The sequence below is a fragment of the Tamandua tetradactyla genome, chromosome 4 (genome assembly GCF_023851605.1).
Source record: "Tamandua tetradactyla isolate mTamTet1 chromosome 4, mTamTet1.pri, whole genome shotgun sequence".
Classification (NCBI taxonomy): domain Eukaryota; kingdom Metazoa; phylum Chordata; class Mammalia; order Pilosa; family Myrmecophagidae; genus Tamandua; species Tamandua tetradactyla.
In genome coordinates, this window is record NC_135330.1 from 64,171,894 (window position 1) to 64,184,953 (window position 13,060).

The 13,060-nt window shown below is 42.7% G+C and overlaps 1 protein-coding gene across 12 annotated transcripts in view; it reads left to right on the plus strand.

Moving 5' to 3' along the window:
• Positions 1-13,060, plus strand: part of SRGAP2 (SLIT-ROBO Rho GTPase activating protein 2) — a 262,852-nt gene that overhangs the window by 238,386 nt on the left and 11,406 nt on the right. For all 12 annotated transcript variants that reach the window (XM_077157593.1, XM_077157591.1, XM_077157595.1 and 9 more), the window contains 3 exons: positions 3,051-3,156; positions 9,166-9,390; positions 12,899-12,978. In XM_077157593.1, coding sequence (XP_077013708.1) covers positions 3,051-3,156; positions 9,166-9,390; positions 12,899-12,978 — 411 coding nt within the window. The remainder of the gene's footprint in view (positions 1-3,050; positions 3,157-9,165; positions 9,391-12,898; positions 12,979-13,060) is intronic.

Here is a 13,060-nt window from a genome sequence, read left to right on the forward strand (position 1 = left end):
ATTTCCTTCTTTTTGCTTTAAATATGGCATGACTGTACTTGCTAGTTGTGCTACTGTGTTCTTTTAGGAGTGAAAGTTCTCTACACATTTAAAAGTAGCAAAATGATAATTTGTCCAGAATATACTCTACTTTTCCCTTCTTAGAAGTTATCTACATTTTACCCTATAATGTGGGTCTTGAAAATCTATTCCTGGATGTTCCTTCTAAGATCAGGAACAAGATAAGGATGCCCTCTGTCATTACTATTATTCAACATTGTACTAGAAGTTCTAGCTAGAGCAATCAGGCAGGAAAAAGAAATAAAAGGCATCCAAATAGAAAAGAAGTAAAGCTTTCATTATTTGCAGATGACATGATACTATACTTGGAAAATCCTGAGAAATCTACAACAAAGCTACTTGAGCTAATAAACAAATTCAGGAAGGTAGTGGGATATAAAATTAATGTGTAAAAATCAGTTATGTTTTTCTACACAAGCAGTGGCCTAACTGAGGAGTCAATTAAGGAAAAAATTCCATTCAAAATAGCAATTAAAAGAATCAAGTAACTAGGAATGAACTTAGCTAGGAATGTAAAGGCCTTGTACACAGGAAACTACATAACATTGCTAAAAAAAATCAAAGATCTAAATAGGTAGAAAGACATTCCTGCTTATGGATACCCAAATTGGTTCAACGCAGTACTAATCAAAATTCCAACAATCTACTTTGAAGACTTGGAAAAGCTAGTTACCAAATTCATCTGGAAGGCAAAGAGACCCCAAATAGCTTAAAGCATGCTGAAAAAAGAAGAACGAGGTGGGAAGAGTAACACTTCTGATTTTAAAACTTATTAAGCAAAGGTTCCATGTACTAAGGTAGCTTTTCAGAAGCCTAAAACCTCCAGACAGATTTCTGGACCAAATAAGTCCTGAAATGCAGAGGGCCCAGCCTCTCCAGAACATCAACTAGTTCCATTCCCCATCCCGTATTATCAACAGCCACCTCCAACATGAAAAAGTTAGAATGGGCATAGCCCAAATACCCCTAAAGAGTGGGAGAAAGATCAAAGGTGATGGTGGAATTATACAGAGAAGGTAGGGTTTAACAGATGAGTATGATGGCTGAATCATTAGATTGATATCTCTTAGTCTCCAGTACCTTAGAATAGCTAGAAGTAAAAGCCTAAAATTGTGGAATTGTAACCCATACCAAACTCTGAAATCTGTTCTACAACTAATAGTTGTGATATGCTTTGCAATTTATTGCTTTTTTTTACGTTATTTTTCACAAAAAAGGGGGGGGAAGAGAAGGAGGAGTATAACAGAGAAGATGGGATTTAATAAATTAATATGACTGCTGAATCATATTGATATTTCTTTTGGTCTCCAGTATTTTTAGAGCAGCTAGAAGAAAAAATGAAAAATAGTGGAACTGTAACCCATACCAAACTTTAAAATCTGCTGTATAACGACTTGTTAAAATGTACTTGAAAATTTATTGCTTTTTTGTATACGTTATATTTCACAACTTTAAAAAAAGTTAAAAAAAAAACTTATTATAAAGCCACAGTGGTCAAAACAGCATGGCACAGGCACAGAGATAGAAGTATTGACCAATAGAATCAAATCAAGAGTTCAGATATGGACCACCAAATCTATGATGAACTGTTTCTCAACTAGACCCCCAAATCCATTGAACAAAATAGTCTTTTCAGTAAATGGGCATGGGAGAATTGGATATGAGTAGCCAAAAGAATTAAAGAGGACTCTTACCTTACACCCTATACAAAAATTAACTCAAAGTCAATCAAACACCTAAATATAAGAACCTAACACCATAAAGCTCCTAGAAGAAAACGTAGGGAAGTATCTTCAAGACTTAGTAACAGAAAGTAGCTTCCTAAACTTTACACCCAAAATATAAGCAACAAAAGAAAAAATAGAAATGGGAACTCCTCTAACAGCTATTCCTGGATGTTTAATTTATCTCAAGGTAACTGAAACATCCTGTCATTTGTTTTCCATGGAAAGCAATCTGTAGAAACTTAGATTAATATGGGGTCATTCTGAAAGCAGACCATATCTGAATGATGGCTAGAGACTGGAGGGTGTCCTATGAAATAGAGAAAAGACCCTTCTTCTTAGGTGAATGAGGGTCTTCACACCTTCACACACACACACACACATTTCTAGTTTGAGTCACTGTATGCCTCGATCACTTGTCTCTCTCTGTTTTTCCATAGCATTTAGGAAATTAGCTCTCATGTTTTTATATTTGTTGACCTCATTTTGGGGGTCTAATGAAAGTGAGTTACATAAGTGATTAAATATAGGAATCTCTCTGTCTTTTTCTAGAACTGAGCCTAGTTGAAGCATCTTAGGCTGCATTGGGATTACCAAGACAATACAAGATACCTTGGCTACTCAGTTCTCCCCTTGAGATGTACTCTTGCTTCTAATCCACAACTTCCCAGTTCTTTTTCATATAAAGGCGCTCATAAACAATTATAATAGCCTTATGGTACACTGTGGCAGTAGAAAGGATTCCCATGTTGGAGGTGCACCTATAATTACCCTGGTCCTTATCTCAGATGTCACTGCTTGCACAAGGGACTGCATATCTTCTGTGTTTATAGTTAAGGAATGGGAGAGATAGTCTAGACTTGTCCAAGGATGATGTGACAGTATTGAGCAAGCAGGGCAGGGCCTGCAATAGCCTCTCTCCCTCTCCAGATGTCTCCAGGGTAATGGACAGTTCCTTGTCAGTGGTTATTTAAATAAAAGGATGGTAACTGGAGTGAGGAACATCCCCAACCCCTTCTGGGTCCCTAGATTGTACACCTGAAGTCCTGCATCGGTAAATGTCTGGAGCTCAGCATGTGCTCTATCACTGCAGCCTTGGGAAAAGGAGCCATGGGTATGAAACTTCTTTCGCTATGTGCTGGTACCATGTGTGGACTTGATCTAGGAGCTCTCTTATATGCACCCGCAGGTAGTAAGGGTCTTCTGACTATTACTTCCTGGGATTTCATTCATAGTGGAGGCTAATGCTTGGCTTTCTTCTTTCAGCAATGGACAACCTGCAGGAAAGAGCTCTGCACATCCGAAAAGTCCTCTTGGTCCTGCCCAAAACCACTCTGATTATCATGAGATACCTCTTTGCCTTCCTCAATCAGTGAGTAGTCTTCCCAATAAACAGATGGATCAGGCCTCAGCTTTGACTGCTGAGAGTTTACAGAAGGAACTATTTCTGTTCATTCAGCCCAACAAATATTTATTGAGCACCTACTGTGTCCTGGGCACAATTCTAAACTGTGTAAATACATTAGTAAATAACAGATAACAACCTGACATCATTTAGCTCTTGTTCCAGGGTTGGAGGCAATAACAAGTGAGAATGAGTACATTGAAGAAAAATAAGTGTAAGGAAGTGGGTAGGGAGTGCAAGGATTCTGACTAGGCACAGAGGGGAAGAGGGGGAGAGCTACTTAAGAAGGGTAATCAGTAAGGCCTCTCTGAGAAGATCTTTTTGAGCAGGAGCCAAAATGAACTGAAGGAAGGAGCCAGGGTTCAGGGTTCTCAAACCCTGAAGTTCATGGTAATGGTTTGCATTTGGGAAGCATTTTAAGCAGAAGAAATGTTGCAGTCTGATATGTATATATATTTTTTAAACCCTCCAGCCTCCAGTAAATTGTGCAGAGGATTTACTGCAGGGGGTTGTGAAGAACAGCAGGCAGATGTGTGCAGAGGTTATTGTAGTCGTCTAGGCTAGAGGTATCAGGGCTGGTAATGGACGTCGTGAGGGGGTCAGGTTTGGGGTATGTTTTGAACATCAGACAGGATTTACTGGTGAGTTGGAAATACAGTGCAAGGGAGAGAGAAAGAAAGATTGACTCCTAAAATTTTTTGCATGGGCAATGGGAAAGTAGTGATGACATTTACTGAGTTGGGGAAGATAAGGCAAAGTGTGGAAAAAGGAATCAAGACAAGTTACCAATGTGGACATGTTAATTCGAGGTACCTGTTAGACATCCAAGTAGAGGTTTTAAGTGAGCTCTTGAGCATGGGCCTCTGGTACTCTGGGAGGAATCTGAAGTGGAGATGTCAGTGTAGGGTTTATCTATATATTTGGTGGTATTTAGCTGATCACCCAGGGAATGAGTATCTGAAGACTAGAGGGGCTTTGGACTTGTTCAAGCTGTCTGTCCTCCTCCAAGGCGGACATTGGAGTCCCCCTGTGACAGCAAAGGTAACTAGCAAGGACTTGTAATACTTCTCCCAAAGGCATCTCTGTCTTTTTGCCTTCTTGCTTCTCTCTCAGAAACTTAGACCAGAGGTTATAAATTGGGGTAGATAAGGCCCATAGATGTATCTCCTTTTGGTCCATTGTGTTTTAAAAAAATTAATACAACATTTAAACATTGAGAAGTTTCACTTAAAAACAAAAACAAAAACCCCTAGATAAGATAGGCACCCCCAATTCACCATAGTCACCAGCCCAGGCTTAATCTAGTTGCCATTTGTCATCACTTTGTGATTGTTCATATAATGGAGAAATATTTCTCTAGATTCATGATTATCAAAAAGGGAAAAGCAAAAGATAGACCAAGGGACCAGGGCATTTTAGCATGTTTGTTTGTGAAAATGAAAACTCTTCCTACATGGTTGGTATCCAAGTGATCTCTTTTAAAGGAACACCACTTTAGAGGCCATGTCTCACGCCCCAGCTTGGTTCCTCAGGTGTGTGGTCTGCCTGACCCCGTGGGAATCTGAGTTAGCCATCCCTATCTGAGGCCTTCCTGGAGCTCCCGCCCTGTCATTTCACCTCTGTTATGGCTCTGTGGCGCTACAGAGGGTCTGGCTCTGCGCCTGGTCTCCTCCACTTGGCTGTGTGCACACGCCAGGGTCTCCAGGCCCTGACTAAGCACCACAGCTGCTTTTGAGTGAAAGTCCCTAATGATGTTCACCTGCAGCCCTGTTTTAGGCTAATGGAGATGGAAACTCTGTAATTGCTTTTGAGTCAATCAGTCCCCTCAGGGCCTCTGGTCCTTGTCTTCCCTCCTGGACCAGTTGCTGCCCACAGAGTGAGCCTAGTTTGCTTGCTCCCCCTGAATCAGGAGCAGGATGGTGGTGTTAAGCAGGCTGGGGAGCTGGGAGATTCTGGGACTTGCTGTGTATGTAACTACAATGGCCTGATTCTTTCCCCCACATTCTCTTCCTGCTAGAAGGAGGGGAGGGAGTTGGCAGAAAGGGAAAAACAATAGAATAAGCCTCATGAAGAGCTGGAGATGGTGGTCGAAGAAACATGGGAATTGCACCATTTCAAATGGTTATTTTTGCTTTATTTCCCTTTTCTAATTACAAAAAGGTTGATTTACTCCTCAAAATGTTTCATTGAAAAGACTCCCATGCTTAAGAAAGCAGGATTAATAATCACAGTGCCTCCGGATATAGGCGGTAAAGACCACCCCGTGGAAGGTGCTGTGTGTATTACTGACAGGTTTAGCAGTAGTTGGCAGGTAGCTTCTGATGGAGACTCTGCCTGGGCCCAGACTTTCAAGACCTTCTCCTTTGTTGCTTGGGTCCTGGGTATGTGTGTACTTTTCTTACTGGCTATGGCTTTTTCTTGGGCTGTACAGATCCTCAGTCTCAAGGAACCACAAAGTAATATATGACTAGAGTTTTAGAGTACCCAACCCACTGCATGAACCTTGTGTACATGCTTTTCCAGCACTCTAGCAGGCCTTGTTAATTATTAACATTATCTTTTCTTAGCTTTCATATTAATTATCTCTTGCTGTGTAATAAATTACCCTAAAACATTGGCAGTATTGCTGATTGTTTGTATGCTGTTGGGAATGATCCAGTAGAGAAGGAAAACTGATGATGAAGGAGAGCTCAAGAATAAACTGCTGGAGTGATGTTCTTGAGATTGGTAAAAAGGATGGAATTTACTGTGCAAGAAGAAGGGTAAAACCTAAGGTTACAGGCAGGTTGGTTAATAGGTGTGGGGAGAAACGAGGGGGCAGGAAGGTGGTTTGATGGGCAAGGGGAGTCAGGAAGTACCTTTGAAGGGCCATCCAAAAGAATCAAGCAGATAATCTTCTTACTTCTTGTCTCCTGGAGAGCAGTATTTTGTGGATTTGTAAAGGGAAGTTGTAGGATCTCCTATTGAGAAAGCCTTTGAAGGCCTGATGGATTTTCATCCTTAGGTTTTGCTGGGATCTTGATGAGTTACACAATTTCTCCTCATCACTTTAAAACCTAAAAGCAACCCTGATGCATATGTTACCCCTAGTCTGTTGGTTGTTGCCACATCAAATCCCTAAGGGCCTAAGTTAAAATTTTTTAAGTGAAGCATTGTGTATTTAAGGTAGTCTTTGGAAAGCGCTTTCTGAAGATTGTAGTTTTGATTGGGCATCTAGAGTCCTCAGCTTGTCAGATGATGCCTGCTGGGAGAAGAAGATGGATAATAGACCCCCGTAAATTAATTACCGCTAGATACTGGCAACCCTGCCTTCCATTCCCTGACTAGAATCAAGGATCCTATATCAAAAGGCAATCAGGATATTATAATTACAGGAAATGTTTTGAAACACCACCTATGTGCCAAGTACTGTGCTAAATGCTTTATACATATTGTCACATTTAATCTTCACAGCAGATCCATAAAGGGAGGTACAAATTGCCTCCATTGCACAATGAAGAAACTAGGAAACCTAGAACAAAACCACAAATGGACCTAGTGAGCAATGGAGCAAGGACTCAAAACCAGATCTGTTTGAGTCCAAAATCATTGAGGTGCTTTTTTTCTTTTTTAATTGAATCAATGAGACAAATGCACATCATTAAACATTTTGCAGTCCAGAGAAGTACATGATGAAAAACAAGTTTCCCACCCCAGTCCTAATTGTCTCACTCCAAAAGAAGTCTTTGTTCACAGCTAACATGCTGAACCTTTTTAAGATGCATAAAAATGAAGAGTTTAAATCATTTAGGAGAATTCGCTAATGTTAAGAACTGAAATTATTTCTCATAGAGGAGAAAGCGTTTTATAAATTGACACCGAAAAAATACTTAAGGGGGCTATTACCAGTATATACATTTTAGACTTTTCTTTAGAAATTAAATCTAGTGTTGGAAGTATCATTCTGGGTACAATCTTTAAGGATTATTAACATCATGACATATTATACAAAATTTATGTGCCTTCATGAATTTTTCTGGGGAGAGAACACCCAGTTTTTGTCAGACTTTTAAAGGAAACTGTGTTCCCCAAATAGTTAAGAACCACTGCTTTACCCACTAAACTTACTTGTTCCTGTTGAAGATTGGAAGAGAGAGAAGGCTCCTAATCTGTATTTTGATGGGAGTAAGGAAATAGCCCTGAGCCCATGAGACCACAGGCCATGAAGTTGTGTCGATCTCAAGCCCCTGGCCACTGTCACCACCTACAGATCAGACAGTCCCTATACCTCAGTAGGCTTGGCAAAATTTCTCATCTTTCCCAGAGCTTTGACTTGGGACTCTCAGAACAGTAGTTTGTTTCCCTTTGACTACCAAGCTTCCTAGAAACCACTGGTTTTCTTCCATGATACCAAACACTGTTAGGTTACACTAAAAGAACAGGACCTTCCTCCATCCATGTCCCTCCACAAGGAATTGGCCAGCTTGAGAGTAGCTAGTGCTGAAGCCTGTGGCACCTCATGCCTCCATTGTCCCTGCCAAGGTTACCAAGGTAATTATGTCCTCTCTTTTGCTCTGGTTTTAATCTGACCAAGGAGTAGACTTGGAAACTTCTTCCAGCCTTTTTTTTTTTTTTTTAAACTCTCTGCCCTCTTACCACAAGAACCAGAGGAAGTTTGTAAAACTAAATCTTTAAGAACTCCTGTGAAGCAATCAAGCCACTGAGATCTGTTAGCTCACCCAGGGCTGGCCTCATGTATTTGCTTCTAGGTCCTATAAAACTGATTTTCAACCCTTTTTCCCTGTGATAATTGTTCACATCCCTTGTAACACTTGTCATTTCCTTCAGTGATTCTCTAAGGAAGATGGAGTATGTATTAGAATCTCCAGTGGAAGAGAGAAATGCTGAATTACAGACCAGCTCAGCAATTTGAGTCTGAATTTAGGGTTTGCTAGAAATAAACTGCCTGGTTCTGAAGAACAGCTATGCAGATAAGACAGCTGAGTCTCAGAGGCTTTGATTTCTTCTCAGGATCTGTGAGAATCAGGTGCTCAGGACTTCCTACTGATGCCAGTGAGGAAGGTAGAACCTCTTAGCAGAACTGACAGCACTGCAGACTGGGTGGGGGGAAATATCCAGAGGAAGCAGTAGGGATTCGGTAGGCACAGGAGCCCTTGGAAGGGTTTGGGTCCTTGGCCAGGTTGGAGGCGTGGGCTGAGAAGGAGAAATTCCCAGACTAACCACCCAATAATGAAGTTAGTCTACATCCAGAGGAAGCCTGAGCAGAAGCTGAACAGCACATTGACCCTTTCCTGAATAAATCCTGAATGTAAAAATAGAGGAGGATATGAAATTGCAGTACAATTGTATTAGCTGTTTCAGAAAGAAATTCACACTGGCTTGATGGTATCCAAAAGCTAATCAGGTAATAAAAATGTTTCAATAAGTGTAGAGCCTGGAAGGAGTATCCCTAGTAATTTGATTATTTTGTTGTGAAAGAAGGTACAGAATACGTGTGCCTTCTGACCATATAATTACCAAGGTGCCCTAAGGGTCCTCATTTGCTTTTTCACCTTAATGGTTGGTCTATAGAAGCCATAGTCAGCTCTGCAGAATTGTGTGCGTGTCCTCAAGGCAGAGTGAATTGGATGGATAAGGTCCAGGGTGGGGTCAGTATTGGGGTGGTAAGTGGGAATTTAAAGGGTTACTGGAGAAAGGGGAGGGATCAAAGGTATAGGAGTTGACCTTTGCCCCTTCCTAAGTAGGTTGTAGTGTACTAGGCATCTCCATTCTGCCTTTTGTTGCCTCCTGAATGGCCATCCTGATGGTTGTTCTCTTTTCCCCAGCTCTGCTTTCTGAAAGGGTTTTGATGCCTGGGAGGGCAGGTGGCAATTTGTAGACCTTCTGCTTTTTCTCTTGGCAGTGCCTCCTGTGATTGTGTTTTCTGGGCATTCATGCGAGTGCTCTCCAGCCTGCCCCCTTTTCCTTTTCCTCCAGTTTATCGCAGTTCAGTGAAGAGAACATGATGGACCCCTACAACCTTGCCATCTGCTTCGGACCCTCACTGATGTCAGTGCCTGAGGGCCACGACCAGGTGTCCTGCCAAGCCCACGTGAATGAGCTGATCAAAACCATCATCATCCAACATGAGAACATCTTCCCAAACCCCAGGGAGCTGGAGGGCCCTGTCTACAGCAGAGGAGGAAGCATGGAGGATTACTGGTAGGGGGGCTCAGGGCTGGAGGAAGGGAGGGAGTCACCAACCCACACTGGCGTGGGGGCCAAATAGTCAAGTGAAAGCACCCAGATTCTCTCAGCCTCCCTTTTAGAGGCTCTCCAGGCATCCGGGGTCTGGGGCTGGTATAGACTGCCCCTTCCCTTGACCCAACCTATAAAGCAAATGCCACTTCATGCCACCTGCATTTTTTTATGAGTTCTGGTGACTGCCATTCTGAAAATGTATGACAGTAATAGTCATAGTAATAATCTCCAGGAAAGGGAATTGTTGTATAAAGTATAGAGAGAGCTACTATTCATGAATAGTATCTCTCTTGTTATTCATGAACCGTGCCTCTCTCGCCTTTCAGAAATCTTCACGAAAAGGAAAAGGATAAGCCTCCTTTTTGGCTAGCTAACCCAGTCCCACCCTGAAGGAGGACTGCATTGTGTGGGAAAAGGTTTTTCATGACTATAACCTAGGAACAGAGATCTAAAAGAAATCCTAGAGTGCATCTTTGCTAGACCCCTCCATTAGGCAAATAACGAATTACTATTTCCATTTTGTACATGAAGTCACTGTAAGCCAGAAAGGCCAGTGACATAATCTTATGGGCCACCCCTGTAATAGAAATTCTTGTTTCTTGGTACAGGGTTCAATTCCTTACCCCACACTGCCTCCAGGATACCACTTTCACTGTCATTTTCCGACTAAATCCAAAGACAACTGCCTCTTTTACTCCCTAATATCCCATATTTCTCTTCCTCCTCCTCCCCCACCCCTTCTTCCCCTAAATAGTGTTTCAGCTGGAGCTGAAACCATAAGCTAGCTCAAATCTGATTCTGTCTGAACTCAACATCTGGAACCAATTCAGCCAGTCCCATTACTATTGACTGAGGTGGGGGAGGACAGGGGAGGTTGTTTACTTAATTAGAGTCCAATTGGCCCACGCTTCTTCTTGACCCCCACAGAGGGAACCTCCTGCCCAAGGAGTGAAAAAAGGGATATTCATGTGTCTATGAACATAATAATATCAGTGACATCCCTGGGTTTACTCTTCTCTGCTGTGCTGAAGATCCCAGCAACTGTGTCAGAGTTGGAGAAATATAGACATGCCAGCTTGGAGAGAAAGCTTGCTGTCACTGACAGATGGTCAGTGTTGACCGGGGAGATTGGTGGTCAGCTCAGATCTCAGCCTGTCCTGGCTGGGGAGTCCCAGAGAATTGTTTTTTGCATGTGGCTTGGAGAGTTGGTTTTCCTCCTTGAACAAGAGATTAGTTGTTCAAAAGCTTTGGAATGGTATTGCTGATTCCTGCTTTAACTTTCTCTATAGAAGGCAGAAAGTCCACCCTCATTTCTCAAATATCAAATCTCTGTAGGCTCTGGGCTTCTTCCTAGGATGCAAAGACCCCCGGTCCTGCTTGCACAGGCCAGTGGACAGTAGGTGGTGCAGAGGGACCTGTGGGGTATGCATCTTCCTCCAGTCTTCTCCAAGGTGTTTTCTCCAACCCACTATGTTTGTTATGCATCAGATATTTATTAGCTGCCTCTGGAAAAATCACAAGATTATCTAGGGAATGTTACAACCACAGACTAGGTGCTGGGCCTCAGGCCAGAAACACCCAAGGATCAAGAGTCAGTGAAATTGAGGTGAAAGGGACTGTCTGACGACTGGACCCAATCCGAAGGCTCCCTCCTCTCCTCCTCCTTTGGGAAGAGGCATGAGGGCCAATGAAGTGAGCTAAGATAGTGAAGGCCATGAGGGAAGTGTGGCAAAAAGGGAGGTAGACCCCTAAGAATCCTGGAGCCTGGCCAGGAGAACAGCTAGAGAGAGAAGAGCACTGAACCACTTGGCCTACCTGCAGCAGTGGAGCGGCAAACTCCATTTCACTGCTAGGCTTACAGGCCTGAAACCTTCCTGAACCAGAAACCCTGTTTTCTAGGAATGCCTACTGTGTGGCATTGTGAGCTTTTGAGAGCTCAGGTGTTTGTGGGCCTAAGGGAATTGCTGGGGGTGGGGATGAGGACACGGGTGGCTCATAGGAGTTTAGGCATCATGTTGCCGTTAATTTAAAGCAGTCATTTTCTAAGTGGGATCCCTGGACCAGCCTGTTTCAGGGGAGCTTGTGAGAAAAGCAAATTCTCAAGCTCCAGCCAGACCTAACTGAATCAGAAACTCTGGGGCTAGGGCAATCTTTTTTTTCACCAAGGCCTCCAGGGAATTCTGATGCTTGCAGAAGTTTGAAAGCTGCTTCCTTGTGGAGAGCGTCGCAAGTGAAGTCAGAGCCACTGGAAAAAGCAAACCCTTACCTTGACACCCCTGGGCCCTGAGGGTTTCCAGAATTTCACCAGACTCACCAGAAAACAGTGAGAAATTTTGCCCACTTTCTTTGACAAAGAGGAATGCCTGGCGATACTCTCCAAGAATATTCTCTGGAGTCTGGGAAACCTACTTGGAACTCACTTGCCCCACATGCAGTAATTTCTGAATTGGCCTTTAAGGAACTTCCTAGAAGTGTAAGACTCATCCCATCGGTTGAGGAAATGGGGTGCAGCTTCCATAGGGTCACCTGGACAACCTCACTTGTTGCCATGTCCTGCCAGAGGAGGAAACGTAAGAAATGAGCAGGGTTTTTCTCTCCTCCTCAGGAAGGAAGAATTTATGTCCCTCCCATGTAATCTGAAGCCCATGAGCCAGGACAGCAGAAATTGAATCATTCTTCTAATAACTTCTCAGGCTATTTTCGATTCTCTACAGGGAGTTTTTAGACTCCCTGAATTTTATTTTTTTAAGAATTCAGCCCCACTTCCATTCTCTGCTCTCTACAGAGTCTAGCCCACAGCAGATTCCTCTTCCCCTGTTCTTATTTCCCACCTGTCCCTCCAACTCCCTTCCGCTTTCTCACACATTCAGAGGCTAACCCACAAAGCAGCCTAGAGGCATCAAGCAAGATGAGGAAGAAGTACCACCTATTAATCTCCCCCTCTGTGCCATACTCTTTACTGAATGATTTCATTGAATCTTCATACAACTCTATGGGAAATACAAATCATTATCCTAATTTTATAGATTAGGTAGCTGAAGCTTAAAGAAGTTAAGTCAGTTGCCTGGGGTCACCCGGCTAGGATCCACTTGTATCTGATGCTAAAGCAGAGTATTTCCCTTCCACCTGCTCCCTCCTTGAGAACCTGGATAATTCAAATAGAGATTCTGCCCTTGTGGAGCTGAGTTGTTCTATATTCTCTAAATAGCTTACTTTGTAAGTTCAAAAGAGATTCCCTCTATCTAAAGATGAACTCTGAACCCCAAGTACTCTCAAAGTAGTTTTTGTGTCAAGAACTAGACTAGACAGTTTGTGGTGCCTTATATTTCATTGTGTTTGTTGTATGCAATTAGGATGTGAAGAGCATGAGATAGATTCCATGCTCTTGTTCCAGGGAGACTGTTGAAAGGGAAGAGTTGCAATTTATTAGCAGAAGCTGATGTTTCGGTCACTCTTGCTTCTTTTTCAGTGATAGCCCTCATGGAGAGACTACCTCGGCTGAAGATTCCACCCAGGATGTGACCGCAGAGCACCACACAAGCGATGATGGTACAAAGCCTAGCTTCGTAGTCAGTGGGGCCACTAGTGGTGAAGCAGAAGGAAGATTGTATATTCCTCAGTCCTGATGAGC